Genomic DNA, 21,946 nt, shown 5'->3' with positions numbered 1-21,946 from the left:
CAGAGACAAAGAAGTGGACCTGGTGCCTGCTGTGTCACAGGCAGGTGCAGAGGTGAAGGAAGGGGATTGGGGGAGGAAGAAGGAGAAAATGGGCAGGAGGAAGAAGAGGGGAAAGAGGAGGAAAAGGAAGACTTGGAAAAGGAGGGGGGAAGGAAGGGGAAAGGTGGGAGAAGAAGGAGGAAAATAGAGCAGGGGATAAATAGGAGGGGGAGAAGAGAACAGGAGGAGGAAGAGGCTGCAGAGGGGCAAAAACAGTCCTGCCCTCCTGGTCGCAAGGGGTGTGGGGCGTCCTGAGGACGAGGGTCCATCTGTGAGGCAAAGGACTCAATCCAGCTTTGCCCTGCGGTGGCTCAGGGATGGGGTGTAGCAGTGAGGCGGCGTGGGGGCTGGGGAAGGTGTGAGAGACACGGGAAAATCAACACGGCCAGGAGCCAAGGAGACGCCCAGACGCCCGGAGGAAAGAAAACACACCCATCAGAGCTCAAGTCCTCCTGCGATGCTCCTGGTGGGGACGTGGGGACGTGTGGTGTCAGGGCAACCATCCCAGCCCATGCCAGCCCCCACCGGGGCCAAAACCGCCTTCCAAAGCATCCGCTAGGCTGACATCTGGTAGTGGGTCGTCTCCATTTTATTTTTGTATTTATTTATTTATTTATTTATTTTTTGAGATGGAGTCTAGCTCTGTCACACAGCCTGGAGTGCAAGTCACACAGCCTGGAGTGCAATGGCGCGATCTCGGCCCACTGTAACCTCCGCCTCGCGGGTTCAAGCGATTCTCCTGCCTCAGCCTCCCGAGTAGCTGGGATTACAGGCATGCTCCACCACGCCCGGCTAATTTTGAATTTTTAATAGAGACGGCGTTTCACCATGTTGGTCAGGCTGGTCTCGAACTACTGACCTCGTGATCCGCCCGCCTCGGCCTCCTAAAGTGCTGGGATTACAGGCATGAGCCACCGCGCCCGGCCACGGGTCGCTTACATTTTAGCCTTACATAGTCTGAAACCCGGGTGGGGAGCGCATGGGGAGTAACCTTCGCCGGTCAAGGAGCGCGAGCCAGACATGCACGCAGGGCTCCACGGTCCCTACGACAGGGGAGGGAAGCTGAGGCAGGGGGAGGCCGAGCGCGCCCAGGAGGTGTGAGCTTTGGGTCCCATCGGCACCGCCTAGACCGTGAGCTTGGCGCTTGCACCCCGGGCTTCAGTTTACGCATCTGTGCGATGGGATCGCTGCTCCGGCGGTGCCGGCTGAGGGGGCGGAGTTCGCGCACGCTCTGCACCGGGCTAGGGGCGAGGCGCGCTGGGCGTGCATGGATGCGGGCTCTTGCGAACTGAGGTCCGCGCGGCCTCGGCCCGGGAGTTCCGGCTCCCGCCGCTCTCGCGCGTCCTGCCCGGACGCCGGGCGCAGGGGCGCCTCCGCCGGGTGCGTTCCCCGGGTGGGCAGGGAAGGAGGCGGCGGAGCGGAGGAGGAGGGAGCCCGGGCCGCGGCTGCCCGCGCCCGCCTGACCCTCGAGGGGGTCGCTGTTGCCTCGCAGATCCCTCTCTCGCTCCCTGCCTGCGTCCCTCCCTGCCGCTCTCGCCGCGTCCGCCTTTTGTTCGCGGAACCGCGCGCCCCCGAGCCGAGGCGGCGGGGCGGGGAGCTGGCGGGGCTGCGCGGGGGGCGGGCCGCGCCGGGCGGAGCCGGGGCCCGGGCCGCAGCCGGACTTGGAGCCCGAGGGAGCGATCGGCGTGCGGGCGGCGGGGGCCCGGGCGCGCTCCGGGGGCGCGGCGAGGCCGAGGGGGCGGGCGCCGGGCGGAGCCGCAGCCGGAGCCGGGGCGCCTGGAGGAGGTCGGGCCGCACTCTCCGAGCCCAGAGCAGCGGAGAGACCGCGCGGCGGGGCTTGGGGCGGAGACGCGGTGTCGGGGACGAGGTGGGCCGAGAGCAGCCGCAGCCCGAGCGACCGGAGCCGCACCGGGTCCCTCCCCAGGGACGTCGAGGCCGGGCGGGCCTGGGCCATGCGCGCACCTCGCTGAGGCCGAGGGAGGCCGCGATGGAGGCGCCGGCGACCGAGCCCCCGGTCCGGGGCTGCGGTCCCCAGCCCGCGCCCGCACACGCGCCCGCCCCGGAGAGGAAAAAGAGCCACCGCGCGCCGTCGCCGGCCCGGCCCAAAGACGTGGCCGGCTGGTCGCTGGCTAAGGGCCGCCGCGGCCCAGGCCCAGGCGCAGCCGTCGCCTGCAGCGCCGCGTCCTCCGCACGGCCGGACAAGAAGGGGCGCGCGGTGGCGCCCGGGGCACGGGGCGCGGGGGCGCGGGTGGCCGGGGTCCGCACCGGGGTCCGTGCCAAGGGCCGTCCGCGGCCGGGTGCGGGGCCGCGACCGCCACCGCCACCTCCCAGCCTCACGGATAGCAGCTCGGAGGTGTCGGACTGCGCGTCGGAGGAAGCGCGCCTGCTGGGCCTGGAGCTGGCGCTGAGCAGCGACGCTGAGTCCGCGGCCGGGGGCCCGGCGGGGGTCTGCACAGGGCAGCCGGCCCAGCCGGCGCCCTCGGCGCAGCAGCCCCCGCGGCCGCCCGCCTCCCCGGACGAGCCGTCGGTGGCTGCGTCGTCGGTGGGCAGCAGTCGCCTGCCGCTCAGCGCCTCGCTCGCCTTTTCCGACCTCACCGAGGAGATGCTGGACTGCGGGCCCGGCGGTTTGGTGCGGGAGCTGGAGGAGCTGCGCTCAGAGAACGACTATCTCAAGGTGGGGGCGCCGGGGGGAAAGGGGGACCGCGGGGGGCACCGGCTGTCACAGTCCCGCGGGCCTGAGGCACCAGCCGGCCCTCCTTCCCACTGAAGAATCCGGTGAAAGAGGCCCAAGCCCTCTGGGGACCACTCTGAGGTGGATCTGGGGCTCCCTCATTCCCCACCGCCTCAACTTTATTTGGGAAGCGTGCTCTTGAAAAAGACCTTGGAACTGGCCACAGGGCCCTAACCTGGGAGCGGGGACTTGAGAAAACAGCTTTGGAGCGTTCTGGGGGGCGTTGCTGGGCTGGGGGTGGGTAGGCAGGGAAGGGATGAATCTCTGCCTTCAGCTGCCCAGAACCTCCACGCCCAGGCTCTCCTTCCTGGGACGAAATTGGTGGGCACTGCCGCCAGGGAAACCTGTGGCCATCCCCTGCCCAGGAGAGGCCTGAATGCCACCCTGAGTCGTTATCCAGGGCTTTCCCGGGCGCAGGCCTGTCTCTGCCTGCCTTTCTGGGCGGGTCCAGTTTGAAAGCATGACATCTGGGAACATCCCCTTGGCTGGAGTCCACTTCCGCCCAGCCTAACGGTCCCACAGCCTGGAGGATGATGTCGTGGGAGAACCGGTTCAGAGGCAGCTTCCTAAATCCCAGGAGTGTGTTTTGCCCTCCCTGGGGCAGACCTTGTGCACACAGCAGCTCCACTGGCCCCTTGTGGCCAGTGCCTTTCCATGTTCCCAGTGAGAGGAGGGCAGCTGCCCACCTGGAAGGGGCCTTCCCTGTGGCCATGTGGGGACCCCAGGGCTTCCCCCGGACAGCAGGCTTTGCCTTTGCTTTTTCAGTGGATGTGAGCACCTACTGGGTGCTGGCCAGGCTCCATCTGCACGCTTCCTGGTGCTGTGGCAACTTTAGGGACAGCCCAGTTTGCACGTGTTGACCTCTCCCTGGGAGGCTAGAAGCTTCCTGAGCTCTCCTGCCACTAGCTGGGCACGGTTTTGGAGGAGGCTGAAATGTTGCCGACTCTTGACAGTGAATGGCCTGGCACAACACCCAGAGTGCCCCTGGCCGTGGAGCTCACAGCGTGCTGCTGATTTATGTCTGCCCTGCAGCACTTAGCTTTTAACTTTTCCTTGTGGCTATTCTGGCCAAATGGGCTTCTCCCACGTTAGAGTGTTGGTGTCTTGCTCAACTGTGTCTCTGTCTCCCCATTTTCCCTGGGATCTGCTCTCCAGCTTGAGTTCTGTAAATGCTTGTAGTATGGAAGGACAAGGTCTGTCTGAATCAAGAGACACCTTTCCCCAAGCCAGGCCTCAGTCTCCTCATCTGTTAAATGGGAGGATGTCTTCCCAAGGGCCCGGTTCGGTGTTGGCAACTGAGAGTTCAGTCGGCTCTTAGAGTCTTCAGAAGCTGGTGGTAAGGAGAGGGTAAGTGGAAGGTGAGGAGGAAGAGGGAGGCGACCAGCCAGGACAAGGGTCTTTTGCTCCTGCCCTCTTGGTGCTCTGAGCTGCTTCCAGTGAGTGCTGCCTGAATTGGCCTTAACTGAAACTCTGAGCTCCCCACCCCTGCCTCCCAGTTCCTGCTACTTACTCTGGTGAAGGGGGGATGGGTTGCAGAGCTTTGCTTCAGGGCTCCTAGGCACCCATCCCCATGGGCTCCTCTCCATCCCAGGAAGTCATCAGGCTCCGACCCAAAGTCTGTTTGAGGCACCCATGACTGTTTAAAGGGGAAAACAGTCTCAGGAGGCTGGGGGTTGAGCCCGGGATCTCACAGGGGCCAGGGCCCAGCTGGGGACATCCCACGTCTGGGCCAGCATGGAGCCGTAATTTCCACTATTCATTCAGTGGCTCAGGCTTCGTGCTGCTGTTGGGTCTGGGGTCTGTCGCTTCCTGACTGCCTGATCTTTGGCAAGTTACTTAACGGCCCTGGACCTTAGCTTTCTCATTTGTAAAAATGTGACAGTAACACGCTTTCCAATCTCAAGGGTTAAATGAGCTGATGCCTGCAAACGCCATTAGAGCACCTGGTATGTAGTAAGCCTCCGATCACTGCTCTTGTCAGTGGCATGGGACACGTTTCCATGTGCACCTAGCCTGTTCTCTTGTGGGTTCTGTGAGGGCGGAATAGATCCTCTTCATCGCCTAAGGCAAGCTGGGCTCTTTCTCCCGGCCCCTCATTGGTTCATTCGCCAGCTGTTTATTTAGAACCTGCTGTGTGCTAGCACAGATCTGGGATACAGCCATGGACAAGAGAGGGTGAGGTGTCTGTTTTCATAGAGCTTTGGGGGAGACCAGAATTAAACAATAGTCATACAAGAAATCACAACACAGATCATAATGAGGGTGAAGGGGACAGTTTACCAGGAGCACACAAAGGTGGGGGCTGGGATAAGGAGATTTCAGGCCAAGGGAAATTGGAAAGAGCTTGCTGAGTTCAAGAACAGTGCTGAGGCCAGAGAGGGGAAGGAGTGTGGGTGAGAGAGGAGAGCAAGGCCAACCCATGCCACTTCTCACTGTGTATACATTTGGGTTAGCCCCTTAACTTGTCTGGATATCTGTTTATCCCAGCCGCCAACCTCACAGAGGCAGGGTCAAAATCCAGAGACTGAACATGGACCATAGAGGGGTTATTACTGGAGGTGTTTTGTTTATTCCACAGATGGGAAAACTGTGGCCAGAGTGGGGAAGAGACTTGCTCCGGGTCCCAGAGCCGGGAATCTAGGCTGCCAGGGCTTGGAGTAAGCGTGTGTTAGACTCTTTTTTTTTTTTTTTGAGACGGAATTTCACTCTTGTTGCCCAGGCTAGAGTGCAATGGCGTGCTCTCGGCTCACAGCAACCTCTGCCTCCTGGGTTTAAGCCTTTCTCCTGCCTCAGCCTCCGGAGTAGCTGGGATTACAGGCACATGCCACCACGCCTGGCTAATTTTGTATTTTTAGTAGAGATGCGGTTTCTCCATGTTGGTCAGGCTGGTCTTGAACTCCGGACCTCAGGTGATCCACCCGTCTCAGCCTCCCAAAGTGCTAGGATTACAGGCGTGAGCCACCGCGCCCGGCAGCATGTGTTAGACTTGTTTTTTTTGTTTTTTGTTTTTTGTTTTTTTTTGAGGCAGAGTCTCTGTTCCCCAGGCTAGAGTGCAGTGGCCTGATCTCCGCTCACCGCAAGCTCCGCCTCCCGGATTTACACCATTCTCCTGCCTCAGCCTCCCGAGTAGCTGGGACTACAGGCGCCCGCCACCTCGCCCGGCTAGTTTTTTGTATTTTTCAGTAGAGACGGGGTTTCACCGTGTTAGCCAGGATGGTCTCGATCTCCTGACCTCGTGATCCGCCTGTCTTGGCCTCCCAAAGTGCTGGGATTATAGGCGTGTTAGACTCTTGATGTGTTTCCTGCCTTTCTGGACTACTTTGCCTCTAAGATGCGGAAACTGAGGACAAGGGAAAGGACTCCAAATCCCCAGAATGTCGCCTGCAGGAGCAGAGTTGAAGGAGGTCCCACCACGTCTGGTGGATGGCCCTGCTCGGGCTTACCTCCCCCTTGTAGGGGTCACTGGGAACTGTCAACTGGGAAGGACTCTTAGGTGATCTCCAGTCTGGTGTGGCCTGCTCTGGGGCCCAAGTGAGGAAAGGATAAATCGGGCAGCTCTCTCCCAGTGAGAAGATAGAAGGAGCTTCTACAGAGAAGGTAGTGAGCTCACTGTCACTTTAATTATTCAGAAAGAGGCCGGATGACCTTTCATGCTTGGATAGAGACAGAGGGTTTGTGGAATGATTGCTTGAGGAGGGTTCAGAGGGAGATTGATGTGGTGGCTGCAGCTGAGCTGCCTGACCTTGGGTCCCTTCTAGCCAAGGAAGTCTGAAGGTTATTAACTACTGAGGTTCCAGGATGCTAAGATGCAGCTTTAACTGCAGAGCAGACACGTCACCTGTGACCTTCAAAGACCCGGTGATCTGAGGTCTTCCAGCCTTTTATCACCACTAACCATTAAGCACGTACCATGTGACCAGGACATGTAGGAACCCACTGGGTGTGGATGGAGGAATCTGAGAGTTGGAGCCTGAAGACCTGACTTTGAAACCTGACTCTCCCATTTACTGTGTGGCCATGGGCAAGTTACCTGGCTTCTCTGAGCTGCTTTTTTTCTCGTCTATATAATAAAGGTGATGGAGCCTGGCGCGGTGACTCACGCCTGTAATGCCAGCACTTTGGGAGGCCGAGCCGGGCGGATCATCTGAAGTTAGGAGTTCAAAACCAGGCTGGCCAACATGGCGAAACCCCATCTCTACTAAAAATACAAAAATCACCCAGGCGTGGTGGCACGTGCCTGTAATCCCAGCTACTCAGGAGGCTGAGGCAGGAGAATCACTTGACCCTAGGAGGCGGAGGTTGCAGTGAGCCGAGATCGCACCACTGCACTGTAGCCTGGGAAACAGAGTGAAACTCTGTCTTAAAAAGAAATAAGTAAAGGTGATGGAACCAGCCTGGACAATCTCATATGATTGTCATCAGGAATCAGGGAAGTATGAATAGACAAGAAAACATTTTGCTAGCAGTGAAATCCCAAGTCGCCTGAGGAATTGTTATTCATAGTCAGTGGGCGGACAGAAGGTCTGTGTCTGCATTCTTGGAGGAACTGGGAGAATGCAGGAGGGTGGATTTCCTTAGTTTTAGAATGTTGATACATCAGTAGCTGCCCCAGGGAGGATGGGAAGGTGTGATCACCTTCCCTGCCGTGTGTGTGGGCTCCCTCCTTGGTGATTCTAGATGTGAGTGTTTGAAGTGCAGCCAGTCTAGGTGTCAGCTCAGAAGGGCCTGGAGGAAGCACCTAATCCATCCTCACTTGCCATTTTACAGATCAGTAAATGGAGGCTCTAAGTTACATAGCCAGGATTCCAACCCAGGTTGGTCTAACTCTGGGCCTGTTCTTTCTGTAGTGTGACCAGAGCAGTGAGCTTTTGGTTGCTAACTAGCGTGTCTAGGCTGGGACACAGGTTGGTGAGAGGAATCCTGCCATGGGCCAGGCTCTAGGCTAAGGCATGCTGGGGGCCTGGAGCCTGGGGGAGGGGGGGTTAGTGGAGGACATTTATGTGTGCACTATGTGTGAGATTGTTCCTTCTTCTGTAATATGGGGGACAAGCTTGCCCACCCAGGGCCGTGAGGACCCTTTTCAGTGTGAGGATGCAGATAGAGTGCACAGTGAATGTTAGTGTCCTTCCCAGTCATTGCCGTTCCCTTGTCTGTTTCTCCAGGCATTCATTCATTCATTCAACACGTATTTCCCCAGTGAGTCCGGGGTACCAGGCCCTGTGCTGGGTGTCTGGACCCAGTGACCATGTAGTAGGCTTCTGCATGTAGCTCTTCTCTTCTTGGCTCCTAGGAGCTACAGGGGAGGACTCCAGTCTGTCACTGGGTGGAGGAGAGAAGGTTACCACAGTCAGCAAAACTCTTGGCTGCTCCCTATCCTGAGGCCCAGCCTCAGCCTCCCAGGGGCTGAGCCTTTGTCCCTGGGCACACTCTCTCTTGTACATACAAATGCACATATATGTATTCACAGCTCAAGCTCAGAGACACACAGCCACTGGCACATGTCTCACAGACCCACCCAGTGACTCGCTGGTGTTGGATGCTTTCAGAAGCACACTTCCAGACATATTAGAGGGGATGCTCACTCAGAGAAGTGCACACACCCAAGCAGCTACACAACTCCCGTTCCATCACACCCACGCATCACCACACAGACACACAGGCTGAGACCCTGTTGCAACCCCCAGGTCAGAAACACATCCTCATATACACATCTTACACCCCCAGACACACCCGGATATGCCCCAGAGACTGACATCCTGCAGACACACTCAGACTCATCAGAAGTACACATGAAGGCGGGGATACAAACCCACGCAGACATTATACACACACACTAGCATTCACGAAAGTTGACACATCTACGCTTGCCAGGCTGGCCCAGGCACAAGCTCACCACCCAGGTACCTCCCCTGCCTCTTCCACAAAGAGAACAGCAGAGACTTGCACACTTACCCGAGGCTTACAGACACCCACCAAGGGAACTCCCACGCAGACATTTACACACAGCACACACAGTCACATGCACATCAGCAGGGACACGGCACAGTCTGGCATGCAAACATTAGGCATGTAGCATTTGCCAACAGGAGCCAGAGGCTCTCAAACCAGGGAACCTAGACACACATACACACACACACACACACACACACACACACACACATACACACACGGGCTGTGACATTTCATCCACACACAGAAACAGGAAATCCTGGTCTGTGTCTCCCTGGAGCTAATGTGTACAAACTAAACTGTTTTTAGTGGCTCTGTAGGCTTCCTTCCACAAGGCTGCTGGGAACGCTGAGGAGTGTGGCCAGGGGCTTGACTTTGTAACCTTCTGGAGCTGGGGGTCCTGGGATCCTGGGTGGTGGGTGGATGGGGGCTGGTAGGTCTTGAAGTCAGAAGAAGCTGCACTGAGGTCCCCCAGGTCCCTGATGCCCAGGGCCAGTGGGGCTGAGTGAAGTGGACTGATTGTCAGGCTGCCCACAGAAGAAACACTGCCAGGGGGCAACTCCCTTCTAATCTCCTTGGAATTTCCTGCTGGCTCTATCTCCCCCTTCTCCTCCTGTTCCCTTGCTGGGGGCTGCAGAGGGCCATGCCACTCCCATCTGTAAAGGGTGCCCAGTTCTGGCTGGGGAATGATGGATTCCAGGGTAGAGGTGGCTAGAGGAGGTATGGGAGCTCAGAGAAGGGGCTTGGCAGGCTTCCTGGAGGAGGAGGTGTCCTTGGAGCTGGGGAGTTAGCCTCAAGTGGCTGTCTCTGTGCCCAGCTCTTAGAACAGTGCCTGCCACATTGTAGGAGCTCAATAAATATGTGTGCAATTAAGTGAAAGGCAGTAGGCAGGGCCTGGAGGTGGACCACAGGCTTGAAACGGAAACGCTAGAGGGAGTGGTGGGAGCTGGCAGGGTTGAGGAGAGTCTGGGAAGGGGAGTTGGGCCGGCTTGGGATGGGCACTGAATGCCAGGACGAAGCCGTGTGAGCACCTTGCTGGGAGGGGTCTTGTTGCAGCAAACCTGCAGCCACCTCCTTTTATGTGTCTGCAGCCCTGGGCCTGAGGCCTGCCCTGCCAGAGAGGCCTGGGGAGGGAGGAGAGCAAGGCTGTGTGGTCTCAGGGGCAAACTCCACCTCTGGAGTCAAGTCTGGAGCCAAACTTCACTGTGTCACCTTCTCCCTGTGCATGCTGTCCCTGCATGAGTCCCTCATCAAGCCTCCGTGTTCCTCCTGTAAAATGGGATATGATCCTTTCTAGTGGGGCGCTTGGGAGGTTGAGAGCTCAGGTGTTCTGTGCACCTAGCACCATCGTGGCACAGAGGAGGAGAGGAGGCCCCATGTCCTGCATAGCCTCCGGGACAGAGAGAGTCCCCCAGGGGAAGGGTGCAGCTAAGTTCAAGGCAAGGGCCTGCCCAGCAGCCAAGTTTTTCACTGAGGTCATTCCCCTAGTCCCCACATGCATGACCTCATCCGTGGTCACATTCACTCCCCTTGGTGCCGGAAGGAACTTGGAGCTGGGGTGCTCCATGCCAGGCTGACCCTGGCATCACTGGAGGCCTCAGTCAGCACTGCATCTGCCTGCTTTGCAGCAGTGGGGTGCAGCAGGGGGTCGGAGCGAGTGGGAGCAGCAGGCCAGCCCTTCTTTCTCTGAGGTCCAGGGTGGTTGGGAGAGAGCACTGTGATCTGGAGCCAAGCTGACTGGGCTCGAATCCCAGCTCTGCCTTTTCCTTTCTGAGCTTTCCCTTTCTGAGCCTCAGTCTCCTCATCTGTAGATGTCCTTGCCGCGCATGTTGCCATGAGGGTTCCATAAGAGAAAGAGTGCATGTACAGGTCCCATTAGGGAGGTCTGGCTCCTCGGAAGGACCCAACAGCCAAGCGCTTGCCTGTTTTATCTGGCCCTGGTGTGATCCCGGTGACCCCAGGTTAAGCTGGGTCCTTGACAGCAGGGGCTGTGCTTGGCTCTGGGTGTCCCCCCGTGGGTGTTGGCTTAGGGCATCAGTCTGAGTGGTATGCACAGAGCTGCACTACATTTTGGGTACCCCTAAACATATCTCCCTGTCTGTGTCTCCCCCCTACCCTCCCCCACGACATTGTGTCACTCTTCCCTGAATGACCTAGGCTAGTGCCACCGGCTTAGTAACTGGTGATACACATTTGCTAATGGAAGGACACCTTTGGGGGCCCCTCATTCTCAAATGGAGGTGAATCATCTCTCATTGCCTGAGCCACAAGGAAAAGCTCAGCCTCTATGGAAAAAAGTCTGGGGTTCCCTAGCTAGGCTGGGTCAGCTGAACATCTTTACTCTGCTTGGGGCCCAGGCCTGCTTTGGATCTTCTGGGCTTGAGGCAGTTGCACCAGCCTCTCCCCTTCCAGCCTCTCCTTGACCCTGCCTCATGGTGGAGCAGCCTGTGTGGTCCTGCCTCCCGCAGCCTCGCCCACCCCTGCCCAGCCCAAGCTCTACGGGTGCTGGACACACCCCAGCCTCTGTCCCGTGCTCTTCCCACCTGGCCTTTGTGCTTGCAGTTCCTGGCTCTTTCCCTTAGTTTCTTCCTCCACCTTAGAGCACTCAGCCCCAGCAGCAACTCCCCAGGCCAGCCTCCTGTGTCAGACGCCTTGGAGTTCCCTGGAGCTTCCTTTGGAGCATTTACCATGATGGTGATTAGATTATTAATGGGGTAATGACAGGTTTCATGCCTCCACCGCCCCACCTTGCCCTGCATGAGGGCAGGGACCTTCCAGGGTACTTAGCTCCTCCCTTTTACAAAGGGAGAAACTGAGGCCCAGAGAGGTTAGGGGGCTAGTTAGAGGTCATGCAGCCTGTAAGTGGCAAGAGGCAAGACTGGGGTCTTGTGCTTCTCTCCAGGATGCCAGGCAGGGGGAATGGCAGGGGTGTAAAGTGCTGCGGTGTTCTGGAGCTTCAGGCTGTGTGGCCTTAGGCCACTATCTTTGGAGTTTTGCCTTCTATCCCTAAAGACCTCAGACCCCTGCTCTGAGTTAGAGATTTCGCTGCAACCCAGAGGGTGTTTGGGGGATGTTTTAAACACATCCAGGTCCAAATGCTGCCTTCCTTCCTGTTCACATGGAAAGGATGGGAGGAAACTGTCAGGCGCTTCCTGACATGAACGCCCAGAGGCCACAGGGCCTGTGGATATCTCCCTGCTCTGTCAGGTAAGGCCTTGAATGGGACAGTGACAACAATGACAAGCCAGATGTGGCCTTGGTGGGCAGTGGTCTCTGGGCATCTCCTTACCAACAACCACCACCACATACACACACACCCCTCCCTGATAGAGCATCTGTAGTCTCCTATGCAGAGCTGTACCAGACGGATCTGGGAGGCTCACTCCTGATTGGCTGCATAGACCTCATCTTCCTGGGCCTCCGTTTGCTCACCTGTGAAGTGGGGATAAGATAATCATAGCGCCTGCCTCTAAGGTTCATCACTGAGCAAGAGATAATGGCCTTTCTGTCTCAGTCCGGTGTCTGGAACACATTAAACACTTGTCAATGTTAGCTATTGTTATCGTCACCATTGTTCATTATAAGACTGTCTGGTCCAGCTTATAGGAGCTCCAGCTGGACCTGAATCCTGGCTGTGCCACTTAACTGTGTGTGGTCTTGGTCAACACACTTGACCTCTCTGAGGTTCCTCTCCCATCGGGGATTGCTTGGACTGCAGTGAGAGATTGTGCACTGCCTGGCGGGGAGGGGAAGTGCACAGGGAGCATCTCCTCTTATTTCTTGGCATTGGAGAGGTGGGTCCAGGCCCCAGTCTTCCCTCATTATTCCTAACCAGAGGAGCAGGATGCAGTGGGTCTCCAGGGCCAAGCAGTCTCCGTGTCGGCTGGAGTGGGGAAATTGTGTGGCACAGCAATTCCACGCTGGGTGTACTGGCCTTCTTTTCCTGGGACCTTTTTTTTCCCCCGGAGACGAAGTCTCACTCTGTCGCCCAGGCTGCAGTGCAGTGGTGTGATCTCGGCTCACTGCAACCTCTGTCTCCTGGGTTCAAGTGATTCTCCTGTCTCAGCCTCCCAAGTAGCTGGGATTACAGGCATGTGCTGCCATGCCCGGCTAATTTTTGCATTTTTAGTAGAGATGGGGTTTCACCATGTTGGCCAGTCTGGTCTTGAACTCCTGACCTCAAGTGATCCACCCACCTCAGTCTCCCAAAGTGCTGGGATTACAGGTGTGAGCCACCGCGCCCGGCCTCATCAGGACCTTTTTTGATGCAACTCCCCCAAAACTGGACCCCAGCTTCTTTCCAAGGATGCTAAGCTAGATTGAGCTCTGGAGTGGGAGACAGGTGCCCAGAGCCCCCCCCCCCCCCGCCCACTCAGTGCTATCCCCTCCACGGACTGTGGCATTGTCCCCTGTCCTTCTCGAGGCCTCTGTGTCCCTGGGTATGAAGGGATGGAGTCCTTGGGTTTCCTCCCCTGCTGCTGTGCCCAGAGTGTTTGCATTTGAGCTGAGAAGTGGAGCTCTGCGGAGTTTTTTGCATACCCTTTTTTGGGGTCCAAGTGCGATGATCTCATCTGGAGCCTTGACAGACTCCTGGGGGACTGGCAGAAGGGATGGCAGATGGCTGCCCTGGCCTCTTGGGTGGGGCTGGCATGCCGCCCCTGTGGCTACTGCCGGCCCACTCCGCAAAGCAGCCCTTCCGGGGCTGGGGTGAGTGGCCTGGGCCCGGGCAGGAGACGAGTGGCCCAGAGCCAGGGTGGCAGATGGGAGGCAGCCCAGGCCTCGGCCTGAGGGAGGGACCATGGTGGCCAGGGCAATGTGGGAGCAGGCGGGCCAGGCGGAGGCTCCTGTTCCTCTGTAGTGTGGTTGCTGCTGTGCAGAGTGAGGGTTCTGGGCCTCTCAGCTTAGCTCTGTCATTCTTTTGGGTTGGTCTGCCCATCAGAGGGCTTGTTGGGCCCCTGGAACCTGGGGAGGAGGTGGTACATTTGGGTAAGGTTTGGAATCTGGCAGGGCTGTGGCCTGGGTGTTGCTGGGCTGGGATTTGAGCCCTACCACTGGGGTCCGAAGCACCCATGGGCATTAGCTTCACAGAATCAAGGAATTAGATTCAGACACAGGAGCGCGGACTAGAAGTGGTTTTCTGTAGGGGAGTAGAACAGGGGGATTCTCCTCCCCTCTGAGGGCCTGTTTATTCATTCAGCACCTCTTTATTGAGCTGTTCTGTGTGTCCCAGGCACTGTGCTGGGCTCTGTCCTCCTGACATCACATCCTAGTGGTAGAGACTGACATTCTGCAGGCAAACAGACAAATAAAACGATGAATATCACAAATAAACCTGTGATATATGCCAAGAAAGAAAAAGGGGTTAAGATGGACGTAATGGGACTGGAGGAGCATGGAAGGCTTCTCAGAGGAGGTGGCAGTTCAGTGGAGACTTGAGGCAGAAGGCAAGCCAGCAGTGCAGAGATGGGGGGCAGGGAAATCCAGGCAGAGGAAACTGCAAGGCCAAAGGCTTTGGGGTGGGACAGGTGAGGCAGTTGCTGGTTGCCTAAGACCCAAGTGGCTGCTGTGTTGCCAGTGAGAGGAGGAGTCTCAAGGGAGATGAAGATGGAGAAGTGAACAGGACTCAGGCCAGACAGCGCCTGTATGCCCTATGATGGGATTTGGGTTTTCTTTTGTGTGTGATGAAAAGTCACTGGAGGTTTTGTTTTGCTTTGCTTTTTGCTTTTTGGGGTTTTAGGTCAGGTGTACTGGGCATATATATACAATATATACAGTTGTACAAATATATACAATAAAATGAATTTTGGCAAATGCATCCAGTTCTGTAGCCACCACCACAACCAAGATACAGAACAGTTCCTTCACACCCCAAATTGCGCCCTGTGAGGTCAGTTCCTCTTTCAGTTTCAGACCCTGACAACCACTGGGACTGTTTTCTGTCTCTATAGCCTTGCCTTTTCCAGAGTGTCAAAAATAGACTCATATAGTGTATAGCATACTCAGTCTGGCTTCCTTCCCTAAGCTTCCTGCATGTGAGCTTCCTCCATGTTGCAGGTGTCAGTAGTTCTTTCCTTTTCATGGCTGAGTAGTATTCTATTGCGTGGACGTACCACAGTTTATCATTCACCAGCTGAGGGACATTTGGGTGGTTCCCAGGTTTTGGTGATCATTGGAGAATTTTAAACAGCTTTTTTTTTTTTTTTTTTTGAGACGGAGTATCGCTCTGTTGCCCAGGCTGGAGTGTAGTGGCCGGATCTCAGCTCACTGCAAGCTCTGCCTCCCGGGTTCATGCCATTCTCCTGCCTCAGCCTCCCAAGTGGCTGGGACTACAGGCGCCCGCCACCTCGCCCAGCTAGTTTTTTATATTTTTTAGTAGAGACGGGGTTTTACCGTGTTAGCCAGGATGGTCTCGATCTCCTGACCTCGTGATCCACCCGTCTCAGCCTCCCAAAGTGCTGGGATTACAGGCTTGAGCCACCGCGCCCGGCCTTAAACGGTTTTAACCACATTTTAAACATGGTTTTAGAAAAAATTACTCACTGTACAAATTAGTTGGGAGCAGAGTGCCCATCATAAGGATTAAATCCAATAATTTGGTGATGGGTCCGGCCCACCATAGGTACTCAGTAATTGTTCAAACAAAAGGGCTCTGCCCTGGGGCAGTCAGGGAGTCTTCTTGGTGGAGGTGGCTTTTTTCTTTTTTTTTTTTTGTCAGACACAGTCTCATTCTGTTGTCCTGGCTGGAGTATAGTGGTGCCATCTCGGCTCACTGCAACCTCCACCTCCTGGGTTCAAGCGATTCTCCTGCCTCAGCCTCCTGCGCAGCTGGGATTACAGGCGTGCACCACCACCCCCGGCTAATTTTTTGTATTTTTGTAGAGACAGGGTTTCACCATGTTGGCCAGGCTGGTCTCGAAGTCCTGACCTCAAGTAATCTGCCCGTCTTGGCGTCCCAAAATGCTGGGATTACAGGTGTGAGCCACCGCGCTCTGCTGGAGGTGGCTTTTGAGGTGGGAAACAGGTGTGGAGTAGGAGGCCCAGGCAGTACAGAGTCCCATGGGAGCTAGGTGGGCTCAGATTGCAGCTTCCCACCCCTGAGCCAGCCTTGGCATATCTAGGGTTTCTAGAATGTGGTCTGTAGAGATCATATCAGAGTTCCCGAGGGACACTAGGGGCTGACTCTTGGGTGGGAGGTAGCTGAGGGACTTCCGCTCTGGAAGTCTCTTCCTTGGTGGCTGGCAAGAGGCAACCTGCTCCTGCCTTCAGGAATCTCATGTCCCCTTGGTTCTCTTCCCGTCCTCCCAGCTGGGAGCTGCTGCTGGGTTCAGACCACATGCTGCCACTTTGCTGTGTTTCTGCAGAGGGTCCAGGTGTTCAGTCACTTTCATCTCCAGCCCCATAGCTCCCCAGCTGCTGCAGGCCAATTCCATCATAGCCATGCATCTGGAGCCACGTGCGAAGGTTCCAGTGGCCCCAAATCTAAACTTCCCCCTGCTGTCCTCAGTGTACAAAGGTGAAATCATTTTTTATCTGTGTGGGTTTCTCATAGAAAATAATCTTTCTTAGAACACTTATATGTGATTTACCAGCCTGGGCAATAAAGCAAGACCCCCTCTCTACAGAAAATACAAAATTCAACCAGGCATGGTGGTGTGTGCCTATAGTCCCAGCTACTCAGGAGGCTGAAGTGTGAGGATGACTTTAGCCCAAGAGGTCAAGGCTGCAGTGAGCTGTGATCAAGTCACTGTGCTCCAGCCTGGGTGACACAGTGAGACCCCGTCTCAAAAAATAAAATAAATAAGTAAAAAGTGTGATTTGAAAGCGGAGCTCTGCTTCTCCTGCCTATATTTCATTTTAAACATTTAAAGTTATATCTTATTTTGGCTGGGTGCGATGGCTCATGCCTGTAATCCCAGCACTTTGGGAGGCTGAGGCGGGTGGATCACCTGAGGTCAGGAGTTCGAGACCAGACTGGCTAACATGGTGAAACCCCGTCTCTACTAAAAATACAAAAATTAGCTGAGCTTGGTGGCACATGTCTGTAATCCCAGCTACTTAGGAGGCTGAGGTAGGAGAATCGCTTGAACCCCAGAGGCAGAGGTTGTGGTGAGCTGAGATCGCGCCACTGGACCCCAGCCTGGGCAACGAGAGCAAAACTCCGTCTCAAAAAAAAAAAGGAAACCAACTCTATTGAAATACAGTTATAAAAGTATTTTTAAATTACAACATAGTAATATGTGTGCTTATTAACTCATAAATTCTGATGACAGATCTAACTAGCATAATTTCAAACTACTGATGAATGTAAATAATATTTTGACATTTTTGCAGCAATTGTTATATGATATGAAAATATCTGTGATTTTTTTTTGGTGGCAAAGTCACAGGTATTACTCATATAATGATGGTTTGTTTATAGGCCCAGAATAGAAGGAAATGCTACATTTTACTTAGAGGTCAGTCAAAAGAAAGATGTGATTTTCCAAGTTCGTGGACTCCCTGAGTTCTGGTTCCAAAGAAAGATCTTGAAGTCAGTGGTTGGAGTTTGAGTCCTGATTGGAGGTCTCACCCCCTCCCCTTGCCCATTTGCATGTGCTTGGGCATGACCCATCTTCCCTGTGCTTCTCTGAAGTTCTTCATCTGTAGAATATGGATGATGGTTCCTGTCTCTCCTTACTGGGGGGGTTTCAGTGAGGATCTGTGAGATGATTCAGATGGAATGTCTTTGTAAACTGTGAAGCCCTCTGCTGCTGTGCAAGATCTTGCTATTATTAGCAGTAGTGTGAGCTCATGTTTGGCCGTCTGGCCCAGCCGGGACCAAGAGGCTCTTCCTGGACAATTCTCCCAGGATTCTTGGGAATCAGTCCATCGAGGGGAGCAGGTTTGCCTCTGAGACGCTGCTTCCTGCAGGCTGAGCTCATGGTTTGGCAGGGGGTGGACAGAGATGCACTTTGTGGGCAGGGAGTGGGTGGGTGAGCAGGAGGTTCCCTGTGCAGACAGACCCTGCCTACCCTCCTTTGGTGGCATAGAGATCTGAGACTAGTTCTGATCTGCCTAGGCTCTCCCTCTTTTATTTTTATTTAGAGACAGGGGTCTCACTCTGTCACCCAGCCTGGAGTGCAGTGGTGCAGTCATGGCTTACAGCAGCCTGGAACTCCTGGGCTTAAGTGATCCTCCTGCCTCAGCCTCCTGATTCCTGGGGACTACAGGCACATGCCCAGCTAAATTTTTTAAATTTTTTATTTTTTTGTAGAGACGGAGACTCACTGCATTGCCAAGGCTGGTCTTGAACTTCTGTCTTCCTAACTCTTTGCAGCTGGCCTGGAGTTGTGGACTGGGCAGGACAGAAGCTATATTCATTTTTTCTTTTTTTTTGGGTCAGACTCTCTCTGTGTCACTCAGGCTGGAGTGTAGTGGTGCAATCCTTACTTATTGCAGCCTCAACCTCCCAAACTCAAGTGATCCTCCTGTTGCAGCCTCCTATCTGAGGCTACAGGTGCGCACCACCATGCCTGGCTAATTTTTAAGTTTTTTTGTAGAGATAGGGTCTCGCTATGTTGTCCAGGCTGGTCTTGAACTCCTGAGCTCAAGGGATCCTCCCTCTTTGGCCCCCCAAAGTGTTGCAATTACAGACGTGAGCCACCACGCCTGGCCCCATACTCATTCTTTAATTCCTACATCTATACATAGACAGTGACGGTACCTGCCTGTACCACTGCCTGCCCTGGGTGATGCTGGGGACTAGACACAAACCAGCCCCAGCCCTTCTCCCTAGCTCTTGGGGAAGACTGACTTGAAAACAAATACAACCTAAAACTACCAGTACAACGGACCATAGATTTCAGAGTGTAGGGTTTGAATCAGATTGCCGGGAAGAAATGTTCTGGAAGGATGAGATAGTCGGGAGTCAGCCTGGCAAAGGCCGTTCTATCAGAGGGAATAGCTGAACAATCTGGAAGAGCACAGTTATGACGCACTGACCCAGGGCCACGTGGCAGGTATGGAATCCAGCACCACAGGTCCCTTGCTCAAGCAGCTCTGCGAAGCTTCTGAGCCTCGTCTTCTCATCTGCAAAATAGGAACATTTTCAGCACCTACCTCACAGGGTTGGTAAGAGGATTAAACTGTCAACCGATAATGCACGTACTGCCTGTGCTAGGACCTGGTAATTAGTGAGCCTCCTAATAGGTGGTAGCCATGTTTCGTTTGTTGAAACAGTCTGTGTTTGTTGCCCATGCTCAAGTGTAGTGGTGCGATCTCAGCTCACTACAACCTCTGCCTCTGGGGTTCAAGCGATTCTCCTGCCTCAGTCTCCCGAGTAGCTGGGATTACAGGCACTCACCACCACGCCTGGCTAATTTTTTTGTGTTTTTTTGTAGAGATGGAGTTTCACCATGTTGGTCAGGCTAGTCTCGAACTCCTGAACTCAGGTAATCCATCCACCTCGGCCTCCCAAATTGCTGGGATTACAGGCATGAGCTGCTGCGCCCAACCAGTGGTAGCCATTTTTAAAGTCACAGCCTATTTGGATGCTGGAGGGCTGGGGTAAGGCAGGAGTAGGGAGGAGACCAGGGGCTGAACCTGATGCAGAAGCTGGTGAAAACTGGTAGAAGAGATAGAAAGCCATCTACCTTCTTCAGATTTCTCCAAAAACAGCTATTAACTGTGTAATCAGAGCAAAAAAGCATTCTCTAGAAAGGGAAGCACTGCCTATCCTGGCAGCAGTGTGGGTGCCCTGGTCTCCCATCCTCCCCCATGCTCCTATTCCCCGTTTCTAGTCCAGCTAAAAAATCTGGGTTAGCTTCAAGAGTAGCCTTTAAGGTGAAGAGGTCAACTTGAAGGAGGTGGCCAGGCCGTGGTGGGGCTGAGGGTCAGGGGTCCCAAGGCTCTGAGGTGGGCACTACCAGGCACTGTGCCCTTTTGTTGTCTGGCAGAGGATGAGGCTTGGGGTTTCCCCGGTGGTGTTGAGGGGATTTTTTTTTTTTTGAGACACAGTCTCGCTCTGTTGCCCAGGCCGGAGTGCAATGGCGTGATCTCGGCTTACTGCAACCTCTGCCTCCCAGGTTCAAGCAATTCTCTTGCCTCAGCCTCCCAAACAGCTGGGATTACAGGTGTGAGCCACCCCACCTGGCTAATTTTTGTATTTTTAGTAGAGACAAAGTTTCACCATGTCTACAACTTTGTTCTATAGCCACAAGGCCTACTGAGTCCAGTGGAGCTGGGCCTCTCCCTCCCCATTTCTACACAGTTGGGGGTCTGGGAGCTGGGAGAGGCTCTTCAGAACCACTGAGCTGTCTGTGAAGGAGCTGGGAAGCCTGTGCTCCTCACCCCCACCTCCCAGGGCCTCCCACCCCCAGCTCCTTCAGTTGGATCTGTCACTGGAGAGCTCTCCTGGGATGGGGGCCCAGACTGCGTGACCGCAGAGCCCCAGAGCATTCTTAGGCTCCCTGAGGACTGTGAATCTCTGGAGCAGAACAAGGGCCTGCCCTCTGGGTCCCCTCCCCAAGCTCCAGCAGCCCCTCTCCTAGCCCCACCTGGGGCCCTGAAAGCTCAGCGCCCCTGCCTAAGTCCTGCATTCGGCAGCCTCTCCCGCCCACGTCCCTGCAGACCCAGCCTGGGGCCACAAGCCTGCCTTTGTCAGCTCACCCTCTCACGTGGGGCCGTGCCAGCAGGGGCTGACGGGCATTCTGCCTGCAGCTGGGACTAGCCCCCCGAGAGGCCTAGGCCCCCCTGGAGAGATGGAACTGGCGTGAATGCAACATCTTGAGCTGTCACAAATTGACTGTGGTGAAGGGCAGGCCCTGGGGAGACAGCTGCTCATGTGAGAACTATCATTCATTCATTCACTTATTCAGAGGATGCTTACTGAGATCCTGCTCTGTGTCAGGCCCTGGCTTGGCGACTTGTCCTCAGAGATCTGACTCTTGCCCTTTTAGCGGGGGTAGCGGGGAAGGCTAGAAGGAAATGCCCTTCATCAGAATCTCTTGGGGGGCTCACCCTAGGAGCTTCTGATTTAGCAAGTCTGGGTTGGGACATGAGAATTTCTCACAAATTTACCAGTGATGCTGATGCTACTGGTTCAGGAACTGTACTTTGAGAGCCACTGTGATTCAGGTATTGGAATTATGCACGGATTATATTTCCTTTCTCTTTTTTTTTTTTTTTTCTGAGACAGAATCTCGCTCTGTCGCCTAGGGTGGAGTACAGTGGTATGATCTCAGCTCACTGCAACCTCCGTCCGTCTCCTGGGTTCAAGCAATTCTCCTGCCTCAGTAGCTGGGATTACAGGCACCTGCCACCACGCCTGGCTAATTTTGTATTTTTAGTAGAGACAGGGTTTCACCAAGTTGCCCAGGCTGGTCTCAAACTCCTGACCTCAAATGGTCCGCCCGCCTCGGCCTCCCCAAAGTGCTGGGATTACAGGCGTGAGCCACTGCACTTGGCCTGTTTTCTCTATTTTCACAACTGTCTCTATGATCATGTTTTAGTTTTTTTGTTTTTTTAGAGACAGGTTCTTGCTCTGTTGCCCAGGCTGGAGTGCAGTGGTACAATCATAGTTCAGTGTAACCCCAACCTCCTGGGCTCAAACAGTCCTCCCACCCCAGCCTCCCAAGTAGATGGGGCCACAGGTGTACTACCAGGCCAGGTAATCCGTCCGCCTCAGCCTCCCAAAGTGCTGGGATTACAGGTGTGAGCCACTGCACCTGGCCAGTGATAGCCATTTTTAAAGTCACGGCCTATTTGGATGTAATATATTACTATTGTTGTTGTTGTTATTTTTTGTAGAGATGAGGTCTCACTATGTTACCCAGGCTGATCTTGAACTCCTGGGCTCAAGTGATCCTCCTGCCTCAGCTTCTCAGAGTGCTGGGGTTACAGGGGTGAGCCATTGTGCTATGCCAATGCTTTATTTTATTTTATTTTACTTTGCTTTTTTTCCAAGACAGAGTCTTGCTCTGTTGCTCAGGCTGGAGTGCAGTCGCATGATCTCAGCTCACTGCAACCTCCGCCTCCCGGGTTCAAGCAGTTCTCCCGCCTCAGCCTCCTGAGTAGCTACGATTACAGGCGTGCACCACCACAACCGGATAATTTTTGTTTTTTTTGTTTGTTTGTTTGTTTGTTTTGAGACGGAGTCTCGCTCTGTCGCCCAGGCTGGAGTGCAGTGGCGCGATCTCGGCTTACTGCAAGCTCCGCCTCCCGGGTTCCCGCCATTCTCCTGCCTCAGCC

General features: G+C 55.0%; 1 protein-coding gene across 1 annotated transcript in view; it reads left to right on the top strand.

Annotated features, from left to right (window-relative positions):
* The first annotated feature begins 1,759 nt into the window (after positions 1-1,759).
* The window catches only part of SOGA1 (suppressor of glucose, autophagy associated 1), an 84,623-nt gene continuing 64,436 nt past the window's right edge, over positions 1,760-21,946 (top strand). The window contains exon 1 of the mRNA XM_010355316.2: positions 1,760-2,713. Coding sequence (XP_010353618.2) covers positions 2,027-2,713 — 687 coding nt within the window. The 5' untranslated portion in view covers positions 1,760-2,026. The remainder of the gene's footprint in view (positions 2,714-21,946) is intronic.

Source organism: Rhinopithecus roxellana, chromosome 13 (assembly GCF_007565055.1).
Source record: "Rhinopithecus roxellana isolate Shanxi Qingling chromosome 13, ASM756505v1, whole genome shotgun sequence".
NCBI classification, from domain to species: domain Eukaryota; kingdom Metazoa; phylum Chordata; class Mammalia; order Primates; family Cercopithecidae; genus Rhinopithecus; species Rhinopithecus roxellana.
Note: the sequence above shows the minus strand (reverse complement) of the source record. Positions and strands in the feature narration are given on the sequence as shown.